At 61.6% G+C, this 16,510-nt stretch overlaps 7 protein-coding genes and 1 pseudogene across 8 annotated transcripts; 3 read left to right on the plus strand and 5 right to left on the minus strand.

Moving 5' to 3' along the window:
- Window positions 1-682: 682 nt before the first annotated feature.
- On the minus strand, window positions 683-2,531 carry RHTO_03640 (von Willebrand factor, type A domain containing protein; the record flags this gene model as incomplete). The annotated part of the gene is made up of 10 exons (XM_016417310.1): window positions 683-758; window positions 863-877; window positions 973-1,304; window positions 1,374-1,481; window positions 1,548-1,642; window positions 1,725-1,902; window positions 1,978-2,123; window positions 2,187-2,207; window positions 2,268-2,339; window positions 2,399-2,531. 10 exons carry the CDS (start codon window positions 2,529-2,531, stop codon window positions 683-685), a joined length of 1,176 nt encoding a protein of 391 aa, XP_016271226.1.
- A 520-nt stretch (window positions 2,532-3,051) lies between these two features.
- Window positions 3,052-5,737, plus strand: RHTO_03641 (deoxyribodipyrimidine photo-lyase; the record flags this gene model as incomplete). The annotated part of the gene is made up of 11 exons (XM_016417311.1): window positions 3,052-3,398; window positions 3,455-3,899; window positions 3,975-4,393; window positions 4,457-4,588; window positions 4,646-4,661; window positions 4,724-4,942; window positions 5,055-5,117; window positions 5,221-5,240; window positions 5,350-5,399; window positions 5,442-5,540; window positions 5,601-5,737. The coding sequence occupies 11 exons, from the start codon at window positions 3,052-3,054 to the stop codon at window positions 5,735-5,737; spliced, it is 1,947 nt and encodes a 648-aa protein (XP_016271227.1).
- A 139-nt stretch (window positions 5,738-5,876) lies between these two features.
- RHTO_03642 (hypothetical protein) lies at window positions 5,877-7,148 on the minus strand (annotated as a pseudogene; the record flags this gene model as incomplete). Its single annotated transcript has 3 exons — window positions 5,877-6,565; window positions 6,649-6,730; window positions 6,792-7,148.
- Window positions 7,149-7,371: 223 nt separating this feature from the next.
- RHTO_03643 (NGG1p interacting factor 3, NIF3) lies at window positions 7,372-8,559 on the plus strand (the record flags this gene model as incomplete). Its single annotated transcript, XM_016417312.1, has 4 exons — window positions 7,372-7,540; window positions 7,677-8,111; window positions 8,172-8,342; window positions 8,405-8,559. 4 exons carry the CDS (start codon window positions 7,372-7,374, stop codon window positions 8,557-8,559), a joined length of 930 nt encoding a protein of 309 aa, XP_016271228.1.
- A 123-nt stretch (window positions 8,560-8,682) lies between these two features.
- Window positions 8,683-9,335, minus strand: RHTO_03644 (CsbD-like family protein; the record flags this gene model as incomplete). Its single annotated transcript, XM_016417313.1, has 4 exons — window positions 8,683-8,767; window positions 8,841-8,981; window positions 9,050-9,195; window positions 9,264-9,335. 4 exons carry the CDS (start codon window positions 9,333-9,335, stop codon window positions 8,683-8,685), a joined length of 444 nt encoding a protein of 147 aa, XP_016271229.1.
- An 85-nt stretch (window positions 9,336-9,420) lies between these two features.
- RHTO_03645 (glycosylphosphatidylinositol transamidase) lies at window positions 9,421-11,749 on the minus strand (the record flags this gene model as incomplete). The annotated part of the gene is made up of 9 exons (XM_016417314.1): window positions 9,421-9,882; window positions 9,939-10,248; window positions 10,303-10,612; window positions 10,667-10,768; window positions 10,820-10,921; window positions 10,980-11,151; window positions 11,208-11,295; window positions 11,353-11,447; window positions 11,507-11,749. 9 exons carry the CDS (start codon window positions 11,747-11,749, stop codon window positions 9,421-9,423), a joined length of 1,884 nt encoding a protein of 627 aa, XP_016271230.1.
- Window positions 11,750-12,431: 682 nt separating this feature from the next.
- Window positions 12,432-14,984, plus strand: RHTO_03646 (glycerol-3-phosphate-acyltransferase; the record flags this gene model as incomplete). Its single annotated transcript, XM_016417315.1, has 7 exons — window positions 12,432-12,608; window positions 12,673-12,807; window positions 12,864-12,943; window positions 13,002-13,205; window positions 13,306-13,527; window positions 13,587-14,076; window positions 14,133-14,984. The coding sequence occupies 7 exons, from the start codon at window positions 12,432-12,434 to the stop codon at window positions 14,982-14,984; spliced, it is 2,160 nt and encodes a 719-aa protein (XP_016271231.1).
- Window positions 14,985-15,192: 208 nt separating this feature from the next.
- RHTO_03647 (Mediator complex, subunit Med7) lies at window positions 15,193-16,247 on the minus strand (the record flags this gene model as incomplete). The annotated part of the gene is made up of 4 exons (XM_016417316.1): window positions 15,193-15,379; window positions 15,443-15,516; window positions 15,581-15,798; window positions 15,881-16,247. 4 exons carry the CDS (start codon window positions 16,245-16,247, stop codon window positions 15,193-15,195), a joined length of 846 nt encoding a protein of 281 aa, XP_016271232.1.
- Window positions 16,248-16,510: the final 263 nt, after the last annotated feature.

The following is a 16,510-nucleotide window of genomic DNA, read 5'->3' on the forward strand; positions in this document are numbered from 1 at the left end:
GACGAGCGTAACGATGCGGTGTCAACAACGCCAGAGCGCAAGGAGACGAGTGCAGAAGGAGCGGAAGATAGCATGTTAAGGATATGGGTGCACGCCAGCACCTCCCTCTCAACACAACTGGCGTTTTGGCCGAGCGGTCTAAGGCGCTAGCTTAAGGTTCTCAGTAACCCGCTAGTCCTCACGGGCGTGAGTTCGAATCTCACAGACGTCAAACATCTTTTGCCGCCGTTACCCAGGAGGACGGGGCTTGCTTTTTTATTGGCGACGTCAAGCTGCGGCGTCTCGCTTGCGTAGCCGCTCGCACGCTAGGCTCATTGGCTGGTAGGCACTGTCAAGCGGTCGCCGAACCACGTTGTGCGCCGTCGACGCTCGGGATGGTCTTGAGGAAGGAGACGGAGGTCTTCTCTGCACGCGTATAGTGGAAGCGAGGAGGACGACCGGGCTTGGCTTTTTTTCTGAACAACGAGCGAGAGCGGACAAGGTTGCGAAGGCCTGTCAACAGCGCACACACTGCGAGGTCCGGCGGAGAGGAGGCGAGGAGGTGCGATTCTCTCGCTGCTCTCGCCCAAATCCCCCTTAGGTCACTCGAAACAACGAACAACACGTCTCTTACGCGTCCTAGCAAAGCACAGATAGACATCACCCTCACTTCCGCCCCCTGAGCTGGGTTCCGTAACTTCCGTTAGTACCGTCCTTCGTCTTTCCTGTCGTAAGCCGAGTTGATCCCGCCGAGCAGGAGCTTGACGAGCCACATCTCCCTGCGCACGGTGAAGAGACGAAAAGAGGGAGCAAAAGGGGAGAGGAGGGGGAGCGGGTCAGCGGGAGAGGAAGGGAAGGGAGGGGAGGAGGAGCAAGAACGCACGGTGTGAGCGCGATACTGCAAGGCGACATGTGACGGGCTCAGCGTCAGTACCAACCCACAAGCTCTGGCAGTCGGCGAGAGGAAAAAGAAGCGCAGGCACGCAAACTCACCCCGACAACCTCAACACCTGATCGCTCTCGTACTCGAAAGCACCCGTGACGTCCACCAACCCACCGACCTCGCTATCCCTATCGACCTCATCCAAAAACTCCCTCGCCTTCCTATCATCCCCAACCTGCGCGAGCTGGACACTCAACGCGTCGGGTCCGTAGCGAGTTTGCGAGAGGGCTTGTTTTGCGCCGAGGATGGATTGGGAGAGGGCGGTGCGTGGCTCGGAGGAGGGCTCGCCGTCGGTTATGAGGATTACGAGGACGGGTTTGCGGAGGATGTTAGAGTAGGCGGGCTGGATCACGAGGGGCTGGAGGATCTTCTGATTCAAAGCCTGCGGGAACACCGAGCCCATCAGCACGCCCTCGGTTCGTCGCGCAGAGTGTAAGGAGTGTGAGGGTACCGTTCCAAGCGGAGTCAGACCGCTGAACTGCACACTCGAGACGAGCGCCTGAGCGTGCTGCTCGTTCGTGACGGCCTGCCCGACGACAGGCGAATTGAGGAAGAAGACCTGTCGTAAATCGTACTCTTTAGCTCTCGGAAGGATTGGTCAAGAGCGGAAAGAGGAGGAACGCACGGAGATGCCGTCCGTGTCGAACAGGGTCGCGGCGGTTGCGACGCGCGAGACGATGAGCTTGGCATCGTCGATCCTCGAGCCGTTCTCCTCAAACGCTGCATATCGCGCTCGTCTTCAATCAGCCTCCTCTCCTCCTTCACAAGGAGCATCAAGCGAGAGACGAATGTCCCGACGCACCCATTGACCCCGAATCATCCACCAACAGAACCACATCAAACAGCGCCAGCCTCGCCAAGTCCATCGCAATCTCCATCGGGAGGTTCCACTCGTGCGCGATGCGTGCGAGCGCGCCCGATTGGGCTATGTGGTGCGCGAGGGGTTCGAGGGTGCCGGGTGGGTAGAAGGAGTGGATGTTCTGCGCGGTGAGAATGTCAGTCGGAATGGAGGAGACGGGAATGGGAGAGGGAAGAGGAGGATGAGGCGGGCGAACCTGGTCTTGGACCGCTTGCTGCAGGATTGAAAGGATGTGGTTGGCGTCCGAGGCCGGTCCGCTTCCTGCTCCTGGCGCAGAGAAGCCGTACTGCGGTGGAGGAGGCGCAGGCTGCTGCTGGGTCGGGATGTAGCCTGGGTGGTAGCCTGCGTACAAAGAGAAAGAAGGGTTGAGTACTGTCGGAGGGAGTTACCTGTGACCGAATGCACCTGAGCTCGCTGCGCCGTAGGCTGCGAGGAGAAGTCGACTGGTCAGGGAAGCACCCGAGAAGCGGAGCGAGAAGGACGGACCAGGATGGTACGAGTTCGATCCGGGAGGAGGAGGCGGAGGAGCGGCAGCGTAGCCGTGCTGCTGCGGCGGTCCTGTCGTCGACGCAACATTCAGTCGTCGTCCAACGCTGTCAGCTCGTTGCGCTACGCACCCTGCGCGCAGCATTGTTGCTGCTGTCCGGCGGGAAGCGTGGTGGGCTTGTTCTGCGCGTTGGCGTACTGCTGCATCGCCTGACTGGCCTGTTTCGCGCCGTATGCGAGTGCGAGTGTGGTGATGAGTCCCATCGTTGGCGCGAGTAACGAAGAGGGAGAGCGCGAGAGCGGGACGAGGCGAGTGAGGGCAAGGTGTGAACGAGGCGGTGCAATTCGGCGCACGTGACCTCGAGACGGAGGACGATGAGACCCGACGACGAGGCGCTCTCTGTCGCCCGCAACGACTCGTTCCTGCTATCGGGCACTGTACAGCTCACACACACGCTCACAGTGACCACGCACACTCACCCGATGCTGCCCACCGCACTCGCACACTCCAGCTCGGCCACCTCGATCGCCATCTCCCTCGACTCGCTTTCCTCGCTCCTCCCTCTCGCTTGACCCAATCAGACTGCTCGCTCGGAGCACACTCACACTGCTACGCACACTCGCAGCCACCCGCTGCACGCTCACCCTCACACGAGCGACACCCGCTGTCCTCTCCCTCGCCCGCTCACTGTCGATCCTCGCCCACTCTCACACCATTCCGTCCCGCCAGTCCGACCTCCGCGCCTTCCTCGACAAGGGCAACAACGCAGCCGAGTCATCGACCATGGCAGCGCCGAAACGCGTCCGATCCGCTTCGTCCTCTGCCTCGCCTGTCGCAGAGAACGGCGGCTCGGCGAAGAAGCGTGCCCGTCGCAGCCCGACCAAGGAGGACGAGGACGTCAAGCCGACTATCAAGGAGGAAGCAGACGACGATGATGGCTCGGACCCGCGCTTCCGCTCCGTTTCGACGACTGCCGCGCTTGAGAGGGACCGCGAGCACACGAGTTTCCCGCATGAGATGGAGCAGACGCCGCTCGCGAGGTTGTACGATGCGATGAGGGAGTTGTCGCAGGCCAAGGCGGCCAAGGACGAGAAGCCGAGCAAGGACGGCGTCGTGGTGTACTGGATGAGGTACGCGACGGTCTGATTCAGACGATGTTCTTCCCCGCTCACGCTCGTATCTACAGGAACAAGGACCTCCGCCGCGAGGACAACACGGCTCTCTCGTACGCCTCGGCCGTCGCGCAAGAGCACTCCCTCCCGCTCATCGCACTCCACATCTTCTCCCTCGGCGACTACAAATCGCACGACCGCTCCCCTCGCCGCATCGACTTCCAACTACGCCAACTCGCCTACCTCCGCGCCGAATTCGACAAACTCCACATCCCGCTCTTCACGTTCACCCAATCCTCGGACCGGAAAGCCATTCCGCGGATCTTGTGCGAGAAGCTCGCCGAGTGGAACGCGTTCGGCGTGTATGCGAATATCGAGTACGAAGTCGACGAGTTGAGGAGGGACATCGAGGTGCTTGAACGGACGAGGGACGCGAGGGAGAAGGAGGAGGGGTGGAACGGCCAGGTCGAGTTCTTCAAAGACTTTTGCATCGTCGCGCCCGGCGAGCTGCTCACCAAGGTGCGTTCGGCGTGTGCTTCTCGTGACGATGTCGAGCGCCGCGTAGCTGACTTGCGTTCGTTTGCGCGCCGACAGCAAGGCAAGCCCTACAGCGTCTACTCGCCCTGGCAACGCGCCTGGGCCGCGCACATCAACTCGAACCTCTCCTCCTTCATCTCGCCTCAAAACGGTCCCGTCATCGCCAACCTTTCCTCCGCGCGCACTCACCCTGTCCTCGAACAGATGTTCTCACACGAGATCCCCACGTCCCTTCCGGGCTTCGAGCTCGCCGAGCAGGAGAAGGAGGATATGGAGCGACTGTGGCCTGTTGGAGAAGGCGTGACGGAGGGGATCATGGGAAGGTTCCTCAAGACCAAGATGAGGGAGGCCAAGTTCTTTGAGCCGCCGCTCGAGGGGGACGGGAACGAGGTCGAGAACCCCAAGAAGGACAGTAAGATTGCCAAGTACACGGAGGGGAGGAACAGGGTCGACTGGGACGGGACGAGCCACATCTCGTGCGTCGTCGTCGCTCCTCTCGCTCACCTTCACGTCGAGGGACTGACTCGTCCACTTTGCAGCGCCTACCTCGCCGCGGGCTTGATCTCGCCTCGCGAGTGCGTTCGTGCGGTGTACAAGGTCGTCGGGGGCAAGGAGGTGCCAGCGGGGAGGGACACTGGTTTCGGGATGTGGATTCAAGAAGTGGCGTGGCGGTGAGTCGGCTCGCTCGCTCGACGACAGATATTCTCTGATTTGAGATCTTCCTACAGCGACTTCTACCAGCACGCACGTCCCCGTCTTCCCGCCGCAACCGCTCCTCAAAGCTGACCTTCCCAATCCCCTCTCAGGTCCTCGCCGCCTGGCCACGCGTCTGCATGTCCAAGCCCTTCAACCTCAAGTACGACGGCACGATCGAGTGGGCGACGGACGACGACGAATCCAAGTTTGAGGCGTGGAAGGAAGGCAAGACGGGCTTCCCGATTGTCGATGCCGCGATGAGGAGTCTCAAGGCGCAGGGGTATATGCACAATAGGTGCAGGATGATCGTCGCGAGCTTCTTGTGCAAGGTGCGTGTCGGATCTGCTGGCTCGAGGCGTTGACGAGACCCTTCGCTTGAGACCGCGGTCTCGCAATGTCGGGACGATCGGGAACATGTCGCTGACGGTATTCCCTCCACAGGACCTCCTGCTCGACTGGCGCAAGGGCGAGAAGTACTTCATGCAGATGCTGGTCGACGGCGATGTGCGTTACCGACTCCTCTTCCTCCCTCTCCTCCCTTCCTTCCCCTCGGGCTCTATCCATCTCCCCCAAGCGCCCAGTACTGATCGCTTTACGTCACAAACAGCTCGGCAGCAACAACGGCGGGTGGCAATGGAGCGTAAGTCGACCTTGCGGAGCTGTCTCCTCTGCTATCGCCTCCTTTGCTTCCCATTCTTCGCTGACTTATCTCTTCGCTTACATCTGTCATCGGCAGTCGTCCACTGGAACCGATCCAACTCCTTACTATCCGTTTCTATGCTTCCTGTACGCTTGAAAGCCTGTCCTGACGCCTCGCGGGTCTCGCAGTCCGAATCTTCAATCCCGCCTCTCAGTCGGAAAAGGTCGACCCCAACGGGACCTACATCCGCCACTGGGTGCCTGAGCTTAAGTCCGTCAAGGGCAAAGGTGCGTCGGTTTTCCCCCATGGTCGTCGAGAACAAGTAGCTGACGTCTGAGGACTCTCAGCGATCCACAACCCGTCTGCCGCACTCTCCAAGGCCGAGATCCTCAAGCTTGGCTACGTGCCGCCGATTGTCGACCACGCCGAGGCAAGGAAGAAGGCGATCGAGGCTTACAAGGAGGCGGCCGCGAGGGGGGGTTAGGCGGAAGAAGGACGCGCTTGTTGGTCCGCGCTTGTTCAGTACTGTGTTTCTGTGTATACCACTTTCAGTCGATCCCAATCTACTCTCCAGCTCGCTCGCGCGTCCAAAGCGCATATGTCAAGGGAGAGATTCGATTTCCTCAGCCGAACCTCTTCGCCGCCATCTCCCTGAACATCGCCATCGTCTGGTCCTCCTTTGCCCTGAACGCGCTCAGCTTGTCGCTCATCTCCGCCTTGCGTTCCTCGTCCTTGCCCTTCCTCCGCTCGTCCCGCCTCTGCTGCGCCCGCTCCCTTTCCCGCACAGCATCCGCGAAACTGCCCGGCGGGCCTCCTCCGCCCGTCGACCCACCCATCAACGCATCATCGTCAAACTCCTGCATGCCCGCCTCCCGACTCGACTCAAAATCCCGCCGACTCGCATTCCCCTCCCGCCGCTTCTCCATCAACCGATCTCGTCCCGTCGCCCGATTGTCCCGCTCCTCATCTCGCGCGTCGCGGGTCTCGCGCTTGCGTTTCGCATGCGACGCGGAGCGCTCAGACTCGCTGGCAGACTGGCGAACGTCGCGTTCGAGCTGGAGACGCTCGACAGCCGAGCTAGGCGGCGGCATTGACGGATCAAGTGCGGGTCCTCGCTGGCTTGGCAAAGACGGGCCGACGACGGAAGACGAGCCTGCGTCGTAAGAGCGAGTCTTGCTACCCGTATCAATCGATCTCCGAATCGTGGCGGCGGCGTCGAGGTCGGCTTGCGAGGCTTTGGCGAAGGACCAGGAGTGCGAGGTCGAGATGGAGGAGGGGAGGGAGGCGGGAGAGATGCCGTTGTAGTAGTTGCCTGCGGAATATTGTGGATTAGCGAGGGGGAAGAGAACAGCTTAGCGAGGGCGAAGAGAACAGAGGAAACGATGCCGGACGCACTCGACAAGCGACCCCTGTTCCAAGCGCGGCAGAACTTGCGGAAGTACCGACGGGCATCTTCGGTCTTCAGGTTGTCGAGTTTCTGCAGAGCCAGCCGTCCACAGGTCAATTGGCGGCTTATGGGGAAGTTGGGTGTCACGCACCTTGCCCTTCTCCTCCCACAGCCAAAGCTTCAGCTCTGTCGCCTTCACGAAGTAGTCGTCCTCGCCGATCTCCTACACACCTTCGGGTGGCCCTGCATCGTCCTCGCTATCGCTTCGTTCGTCCCGCCTGACCCGCTTCTCGCGCTCCCGTTCCCTCCTGCGGTCCCGGTCGTCATCCCTGCTCCTCCTGTCATCGCGCTCTTTGTGACTGTCTGACCGGCGACCCCCTCCATCATCGTGGCGCGAACCTCTGGGTTGTGGAGAGCGGGAGCGATGACGAGAGCGTCGGGACGAGTCTGGTGAGCGGGACCGCGAGTCGCGCCGCCTACTGGAGCCTGAAGTAGTTTTATCGGCCATAGCGAATCCACCAAGCAGCAAGAGCCGAGTGCGAGCGTGTGGTCCTGGTCCAAGCGAGCGGTCGCCTCTCTCGCTCCTCCCCTTCACCCGCCGCGTGCTCGTGCGGCTGATTGACTGCTCGCGCTGCATGCTAGCTAGGCAGATCGGAACCCGCTTCACCCGCACCCTCGCCACACCTCTCCCGACCCTCGTTCGCGCTTTCGCCTCCTCACTCCCCCACAGAATGCCTTCTCCAACGCTCACGCACCTGCAGACGGCCCTAGCGAAGCTCACACCGCTCGAGCTTATGGAGAGCGCATGGGACAATGTCGGATTGATGGCGGAGGCACCGGAACCGCGAGACGGCAAGCTCGCGAAAGGCGAAGCGAGGAAGGTTTACCTTTGCATCGACTGTGCGTGATTTCTTCCTCCTCCTGCCGAGCGTCACTTCCTCCAGGCGAGTCGGGCGAACCTCCGAACGGATCCCACAGCCGTTCTGCATCGTGCGCATCGGTACAAGACGGATCTTTGACCTGCACAGTCGCGCAGTGACGACCGCCGTGTGCTCTGAAGCCCTTTCCGATCCCTCGACAACCGCCATCCTCTCCTACCACCCTCCCATCTTCCGCGGCCTCAAGTCCTTTACCCTCGCCAACCCGCTCCAAGCCTCCCTCCTCCGCTGCATCTCGTCAGGCGTCTCTGTCTTCACCATTCACACCGCTGCCGACAACTGCGTCGGCTCGAACAACGACTTTATGGCGAGCGGCTTGCTGCAAGCTGCGGGCGTTGAGACGGATGCGGACGGGATGGTTAAGCCGGGAGAAGGGAAGGGCTCGAAGGCTCTGAAGGAGGCGTCGTCTCCGCCAGAGGGCCACGAAGGAGCGGGACATGGACGCTTTGTCGACTTGACGGAAGGTGGAGGACGGAAGTTAAGCAAGGAGGAAGCGGTGCAAGCGGTCAAGAACCGGCTGGGCTTGAAGTACAGTGCGTCCGATGTTCCGATGCGACTTCACTGACCCGTCTGACGAGTATGTTTTCCCTCAGTCCAAGCCGCCTGGTCCTCGACAGGTCCCACGGAGATCCAGACGATCGCGATTTGCGCGGGAAGCGGCGGCAGCGTCCTCGGCGGCGTCAAGGCGGACCTCTACCTGACTGGCGAGATGTCGCATCACGAAATCCTTGCTGCGAACGCAGCCGGTACTCACGTCTTCTGCTGTACGTCGCAAACTTCCCCTTCCTCGGGGAATTTGCGAAGGTACTGACAGCCGTCCGCGCAGGCAATCACACTAACACCGAGCGACCATGGCTGGCCCTCTTTGCGCCACGTCTACAGGCCGCCATGAACGAAGCGGCGTCGGGCGACGGAGCGAGCGCTTCAAAGTATGAAGTCGTGCTGAGCCAGGAGGACAAGGAGCCGCTGCAGGTGGTGTAGACAAGCGTAGGCGAAGGACAAGAACGGAATGCAGCGTCTTGCTCGCTGACATGGCGCGGTCTGGCCGCCTCTTGCGAAGAGAGGTTGAGAAGAAGTCTTCCGTCGCTTTGAGTCGGCGCCCGACTATCCCTTCGTCCATTCCGCCTTCTCCGCCTGTATGTTACCGTCCTTCTGCAGCTCCTGGTCGCCCGTAAGCATCCCTGCCGCACTGCGGACGGCGGGAAACGATCAAAGTCAGCTCTACCTGTGCCTCTCCTCCTCGAGATCGTCAGGAAACGCACCTCTGCGCCTTCCCTTTCACCCTGTCCCAGCTCGGGTTCGGTAGCCGTCCATCTGCGAGCGCGTTTTGCCATTCTCCCTTCTCTGCCTTTAGGTTGCCCTCGCTCAAGTGCGTCTGGTCGCCCGTGACCATGCCGTAGGCGCTGTTCGGTCGTAAGTCAGGCTCGGTACTACTCAAGCATTGCTTCTTGAGCGTGGGAGGCCAGCGCACCTCTCTGCCTTTCCCCAGACCCGATTCACGGCCGCCTCGCCCTTCTGCTCCGCCCTTGCCTCGTCTAGCTCATCCGCTCCTTCCTGCTGCAGCTGTTCTCCTTCCGTGGTCCAGCTCTCCGCCGTGCCCGGAACCGCTCCAACCGCCTGCGAAGGGAGAGAATGCCGGTCAATGACGAGGTGGGGGAGATGAGGAGGAGAAGAGGGAGACGGACCTGGTAGAGCACGCCTTGCGCTTGCTTGAGCTGACCAGTGACCTGTGAAGGTGCTTGTTCGTCGGAAGACATAGCTTGAGCAAGTGCAGCGAGAAGCGGGAGTTTCAGAGAAGCGAGGAGAGCAAGATGCGAAGTGTTGCGATGACAGTGCGGAGTTCTACAGGACGACGACGACAGCCTGCGCGACGACGAGAGGGCCTACGAGGACTAACGCGACCGGCAGACTCCAGCCGCCGCCGATTTGCCAGTCTTTCAGCAAGTCCCGCAGCCATTCCTCTGCTCCGGCCTTGTTGACCGTACGCCAGAGCGTCCAGATCCCCGTTGGCGACAAGCAAGCGAGAGTGACCTGCTGTAGCCGTCTGACGGTGGCCCGCCGACGAGGATACCGCCGGGTGACGGGTTGGGCGAGGAGGAGAGTTGCGCAGAGGTAGAGCGAGAGGAAGGCGGACAGGCCAAAGTTGAGGGTGGCGGTGATGGAGACGAGTAGACCAGAGAGGAGGAGGATGAAGGAGCGGAGAGTGAGGGCGAGGGAGGCGATGAGGGAAGGACGGGAGAGGAGAGTTGAGAGGAGGAGCGGGACGAGGAGGTGCAGGCCAAGGAGGAGCGGCGAGAGGTAGTCCTGCAGTGACGAACGCGTCAGCTAGTCCGCCGCGAGAAGGCTGACCACGCACGCACGTTCAGCCCTTCCATCGGGTCAATCTGCGAGATGGCCTGCATCTCCGCCGCTCCAGCCAGGACTGCTCCCGCGAGCACCAGGATTGCCCGCGCAACAGGTCGTTCCCTTGCGCCTCCATCCTTTCCTACTCGCGCCTGTCCCCATGTGCTCAACCCCTGGATCGTCATGCCCGCACTGACGAGGATGGGCGCAGCGAGGTAGTTGCCGACGGCGACGAAGGAGTCAATTGAGGTCATGATGTAGAGGAAGAACGACTGGTGGAAGCGCTCGAGGAGGTTGTTGAGCGAGCGAAAGATGGATTCGGTCGCCCTGTGCGAAAAGCGATCAGCAGGAGCGGGGCGAAGCGTTCCGAAGAGGACGCACCTTCCGAGCGAGTGGAAGCCGTGAGGGCCTTCTGCTGGCTGGCCAAAGAGCGTGATGGCGTCGATGCGGTACTTGCCAAAGGTCCCTTCGGGTCCGAGCGCTCTGCCGTCCGCGGTGAGAGCAACCTGGCGGAACAGGTTGCGCGCGGCTTGCGCATATGCCTCGATCTCGGCATACTGCAGAGACGAAGGGAGGAAGGAAGAGTCGGAAGAGTCGCTCGAATGGAGGACAGTTGGGATGCCCGTGTTGCGGAGGATGCGAGAAGCGGAGTTGATGAAATCGAGGTTCGGCAGGTGTCCGTTCGCTCCTTCTGCACGCGGGATGTGAGCGGTCTGCGGAAGTCACGAAGCGCCGCCAAACTCACCATAGTGGATGCCAATGTGGCTGAAAGAGTGGTGGGGATAGTCGAGGTTGAGAGCAGCCCAGATCGGGCCAGTGGTCAGCTTGAGCGGCTCGGCGACGAGGTCTGCGCGTACTTTGTCAGTCACAGGCGGGAAAAGGCGACGACGAGACGTACTCGACTGCCCGTAGCCGTGATACGCGTCGAGCCAAGCCTGAGCGCCCTCCGAATAGCCGTCCGAGATGACGAAGATGATGTCCTTTGACCAGAAGGCGTACTCTGAACAGCCATGTAGTCAGACCGACTGCAGACTGAGGAGGAGACGGAGAAAGCGGACTCTTGAAGTAGTTGGCGAGGGCCAGAACGATCGCAACTCCTCGCGTGTTGATGCGAGGTTGGCCATGCTCGTCCTTCGCTCGACTCAGCCAGGAAGCGCTCAGGACGAGCGCCTCAGCTCCGTCCGTTTTCGGCGCAGCGAGGATGGCATAGGTGTTGACGCCGGAGAGCGTCTGTGGGACGACGCGGTGAGCAAGACGAGGACTGTGGGCGAGCAAGACAGACGTACCGAGTTGCGCGCAAGCTTAAAGGTATACCGTTGTTGCGACGCAGGCAGACCGAGCTCGTGGAAGGCGTCCTGAATCACCCGACTCCGGCTGCGAGGAACGGGACTTTCAGCGCGGGGAGAACAAGACGCGATGTACTCGACGCACGCTTCGACAGTGACGTCTCCTGCGCTCCACTTGGCCACGTTCTCCGCGTACAGGTCCGCAACGTGGACATCCGCCCAGTTCCAGTACGTGTTGACCTGGAGGGGTAACTAGTCTGTGTTCGTTCGCTTGGGGGCGCTCAATCAGCTGGACGCACCTGTCCTGGCTGCATTGCGTTTTCGCTGATGTAATGTCGTCGCCCGAGACCCTTGTAAGGCAGAGCGAGCATGTACAGCAGGCCAACAACGACGAGCAGGGTTCGGACGAGAGGAGCGAAGGCGACAATCCGGTTCACTACCATGTTTCGTCGCACGAGGGCGCGCTGAATGGCGGCTCCTTCGTCTCGCGGAGCACCCGTGCCGCCTCTTCGCCGCAGCAATGCCTTGAGAGGGGTCGCCATGCTTGCTGTCGGGAGGAGGAGGATGGTCAGATGCGGACCTTGAACCGCGACCTTGGGCTGGATTGCTCGACCGTCCGCAGGAAGCGCCAGGATGGCCTGAACTCCTTCTCCAGCCGGCGTACGCCCGCCTTGCGAACCTCTCCTCCTCCCCACCTTAACGAATCCGACCGCTGGAAGGCCTCGCGCACATCGCTCCTCCCTGCGCTGTTCGCAGGCAATGCTCTCCACACTCAAGCACTTTCCCGCACCCCCGCACCCAGCCCTGAGGCGTACTCACCTCGATAGTCCTCGTCGTAGATCCTCCGTTCCTTCGAGACCGCAGAACGACGCCGTCACAGGCGAGGCGGGTCGGCGGCAAGCGTGGACACCTCGAGAAAACTGCAGCGCTGCAGAACAAGAAGTCTAGCTTGACAGCGGTGAACCGCTCTTCATCAGCTCGCGACGGACGCGGTTCGGTTGTTGCGCACCACTACGCTCGTCTCGAGCTGCTGGGCTGCTTGGCGTGCCAGTTGGCTGCTACACTAGACCTGTGCACAACCAGGATCTCCGACTCGTCGCCCACTGCCGCCGTTGCGCGACTTCTCCTCCCCGGCTCTTCGCCCGCCCCGCACGACCCGGCCGCCTCGTATTCCTCGTTGAGCGGACAGGACAGCTCGTACAGTAGGACGAGGAGCACGGAGCCATGGTGTTCGGACCGACCCACACCTTCCTGCGCGGGCTAGCGAGCTATGCGTTCGCTTCTTTCTGGTACAAAGTGGAAGTCCACACGCGGGTGGGCGGGTTGGAGGTTGAGGAACTCGTGCCGGAGGAAGGGACACCTATGATCGTCGTCGCGAATCACTGGAACTCCGCCGCAGACGTGAGTCTGCCACCATTTCTCTCGGTGTGGGGGAAAGGCTGACCATCTTCCTTCGCCGAAACAGGTCGCGGTGCTGTCGTGCTACTTCCCACACTACCGCAAGTTGCACTACTGGGCCAAGTCGACCCTGTTCGCACCCGGACTACCGCGCAAGATCCTCCTTGACGCCGGAAACCTCCCCGTCGACCGCAAGACAAAGGTTCGCTTGGCCTCGAGCCGCTCACCTTGTACGGTACTGATCAGAGATGCACACAGGACAATCAAAAGCTCTTCGCCTCCTCGTTCGACGCGCTCAAGGCGGGAGAGGCGATCGCAGTCTTTCCGGAAGGCGGCAGGTTCGTCTGGTCTCTTTCTGCGATCCGCCCGGCAGCTCAGCTCACCCTGCATGTGCAGCTACACGGTCCACGAGCTTCCTGCGCTCAAGGATGGCGCCTCGTGGTGCGCCCTCGAGTACGCCAAGAACCTCCGCGACCCTCGCACCCGCCGTGTGCTTTCCGACGGGAGTACCGCCAAAACCGACCCGAAGGATGTCGTCATCTCCATCGCTGGCATCGCGTACAGCGACAAGACCAAGTACAGGTCGTGCGCAGTCATGGAGTGAGTCTCGGTCTCTGCTTTGCGTGCGAAACGAGCCGAGTCTCGCTTCCTGCTATTCTCTCTGTCGAAGAAGACTCAGCTCACACACCTCGCTCGCCAGATTCGGCCCCAACATTCCCGTCGAACCCTATGTCGAAGAATTCCTCGTCAGCCCGAAGACGGCGGTCAAGAAGCTGACAGCCAAGATTCACGAAGAGCTCGTCAAGGTCATTGTCAATGCGCCCGACTGGGAGTCTCGACACGCGGCGACGATGGCTCGCAAGATCCTCTGGCCGGATGACAAGAAGCTCCCGCTGCGGCACATGCGAGAGATTGACCAGACGTGCGTAAAAAGACGAGCCTATGGTTATCCTTCACTCTCCTCACCCGTCTCTACATCAGGCTCATCGACCTCTTTGCGGCGCCGAATCCCTCCGCCTCGCTCCGGCGGCTACGGCGCCTCCTCAACGTCTACCGGGATGCGCTCTACTCCACCGGCGTTACCCACCTTTCCCTCTCTTCACTCCCGCTCCCCGCAACCCTTGACCCATCCGTCCCTCATCCGCTTCCGACTCGCATGCGCGTCCTCGGAACGGTCATTCTGTCGACTCTCGCCTGCCTCATCCGCCTTCCGTTCTTCCTCTTTCCCCTCATCGTCCACCTTCCCGTCTACCTCTTCGCCCGCTACGCCGCCTCGAACGCTCTCGAGGAAGACCAGGCGCAGAACAAGGTCGCCCTCGGACTCGTTCTCGCCCTCGTCACATATGCGACGTTCTTTGCCGTCGCGTGCGCCTTGCTCTGGACGTCGATACCTTGGGGAGGAGCGCTGCTCGTTGCGATTGTCGGCACCATCGCTTTCGTCGCCTACCACAACCGACTCATCGATGACAACGTGCGTTTCTTCCTTCCTTTGCTCCCAGCTACGCTCACATCGCTCGTCTCGCACAGTACCGCAAGTTTCAGCGCCTCCTCGCACTGTGGACCGTCCTCTTCGCCCTCTGGACGCCCGTCGCGCAGTCAGAAGCGTCGCACTTCCTTCACTCGGTCCATCCTTCCCTTTCACCTGCGCCACCTCGACCTGGTGCGGATGGACAGTACGTATCACTCGAGACGGAGGATGAGATGGACGCTTTGATCGGAGCGACGACGACGGATCACGAGGATGCGGAGACCGGCGACGAGCGCAGCGGGCGCGAGGGCGATTCGAAGGGGAGGAGGAAGCCGCTTCCGAGTCCGGCGCTCTTCTCTGAGGAAGACCACCTCCTCGGCAACTTCCCTCATCCTCATCTGTCGTCCGGCTCGCACCACCACCCTTCGCATCAGCCCGACCGACCCGCCACACCCGTCAACGGCACACGAACTCCTCGCACGCGCACATCGACAGCAGCCGGCTCAACCCGCACGAGCGAGGAAACGACGATCGAGATGCCGCCTCTCGCTTCCGGTATCGCCGCGCACGAAGAAGGCGCGCCGGTCACTCGCGCGCAGAGTCGCCCGCCGCGCAGGTCTCGTGCCAGGGAGATCAGGGCGTTGCTGAGGTTGCGAGCCGAGACGGTCGCCAGGCTGCGAGAGGCGCTGTTTGACTCGCCGGCAGACGGGGACGACGAGTTCGAGGACGGATTCGTCGAGGCGTCGAGGCTGTACGCCGGGGCGAACGGGAACGGCGCAGCCGGGTCGAGTGCGCCGATCGGCTTCGAGGGTCGCGAGAATGCTTCTCGCCTACTCGCTCGGCAGGTTGGCGAACGCATGAAGGAGCTCGGGTGGAGGGGAGCGGGACTCGGTAGCGGGAAGCTGGCGTGATGAGGGCGTCGGGGTGTTTATTCGTTCTTTCGTGCGTTATCAGTAGCAGTTGTACAGACACTGGTCTTTTGGCAAGGTACCGAGCTTTGCAAGCGATCCATCCTGACGGTCCCGAACGAACGAGAGTGTGCATTGCGATCTACGGGGACAACAACAAGGTACGGCAGCGGATTACGAGACTGATCGGTCTAGGCGAGTGCAGGAGAGTCTATCGTGCGAGACGGTCGGCGCGAGCCTGCAGCTTGGCGAGAATGTCGAAAGCTTCGTCGGCGGCGGCAAAGGCGGAGTTGCTGGTCGACACCGTAGCCGCCTTCTCGAGCTGGTCTGCCGGCGCGGAGGCTGTTGCGATGCGTGAACGAAGCGAGGCGAGCGTTGTCTGGATCTCGGCACATTTCCTGAAGCGCGTTAAGCGAGTCAGTTAAGGCGGACGGGCGAGCAGAGCCACTTCGCGAACGCACTGCTTGATTGCGGCAGTCTTGGCCCTCCGCAAGTCGATCTGAGCGCGCATCATCGCCTTGAGCGTCTCTCTCGCCTGTTGGAAGTTGCCCTTCGTCAGCAAGATCCGTCCAGGCGCCTTCAGAGCGGTCTTGCCGCACCTGGACTGGCCGCAACTCGTTCACGAGGTAGTGCATGTTGATGGCTATCAGTCGCATGTGCTCTGTCAGCCGTTCAGGGTCGGTGGGAGCGGGTCGACCGTCGGGCAGAGGAGGAAGAGGGTGGGCGAGAGAGGGCGGAGGGGCGAGAAGGGCGTCGAGAAGCTGGGTATATGTGAGGAGGAGGGCGCGAAGAAGGGTCTGGAGGGATTGCTTGCGGTCTGCCCGGCGGAGAACGCGAATCTTCAGCTTCGCATGTCCAAGAGACGCCTTTCCTCAACAGCTGGCGCACTCGCAACTCACCGGCATTCCGGTCAAACATCTCTTGCACGCCCATCTCTTCCAGCGTCGGCACCTTCTCGTCGACAGGCCACGTCTCGCCGAAGACGCTGTAGTTCCCCTCCTCGACAATCCAGTCGACGTTCGGCGGTTCCATCTCGCTCCGCTGGAAGGGCTGCGGCTCGCCCGGGACGTCCGAGATGGTCGCATCGAGTGGTAGGGCGAGGTTTGCACTCGTATAGCGGTGATAGAAAGGGGGAGGACCGGGGAAGATGCTGCTGTCCAAATCGTCGGGAGGAGGAGGAGGTGGGGGAGCTTGAGCGTTCGCGTCTGGCTGGCCATTGAAGGTGGCTTGACCGTCTGGAGACGCAGCCGGAGACGGAGATGCCATCGAGCGAGTGTGCGGCCAGAGGTCAAGCGAGAGAGGGACGAGGAAGAGAGGGTTCGCCTCGTCCTCGCCGCTTACGACGCAGGATGGAGTCGCTCGCTATGCTGAACGCTGCCTTGGGACTCTCTTCTGGCCTGCAGCTCCAGCTTGTCGCCCCCGCCGCCGTCTTCGCCGAGCGCTGCCTCCGCATCAGCTTCGCTGCCTCGCCGCTCGATGCGCCTCCGACACGCCGGCCGGAAGGTAGAAAAGGAGGCGATTGTGATCGT

This window comes from Rhodotorula toruloides (assembly GCF_000320785.1).
Source record: "Rhodotorula toruloides NP11 unplaced genomic scaffold Scaffold22, whole genome shotgun sequence".
Classification (NCBI taxonomy): Eukaryota; Fungi; Basidiomycota; class Microbotryomycetes; order Sporidiobolales; family Sporidiobolaceae; genus Rhodotorula; species Rhodotorula toruloides.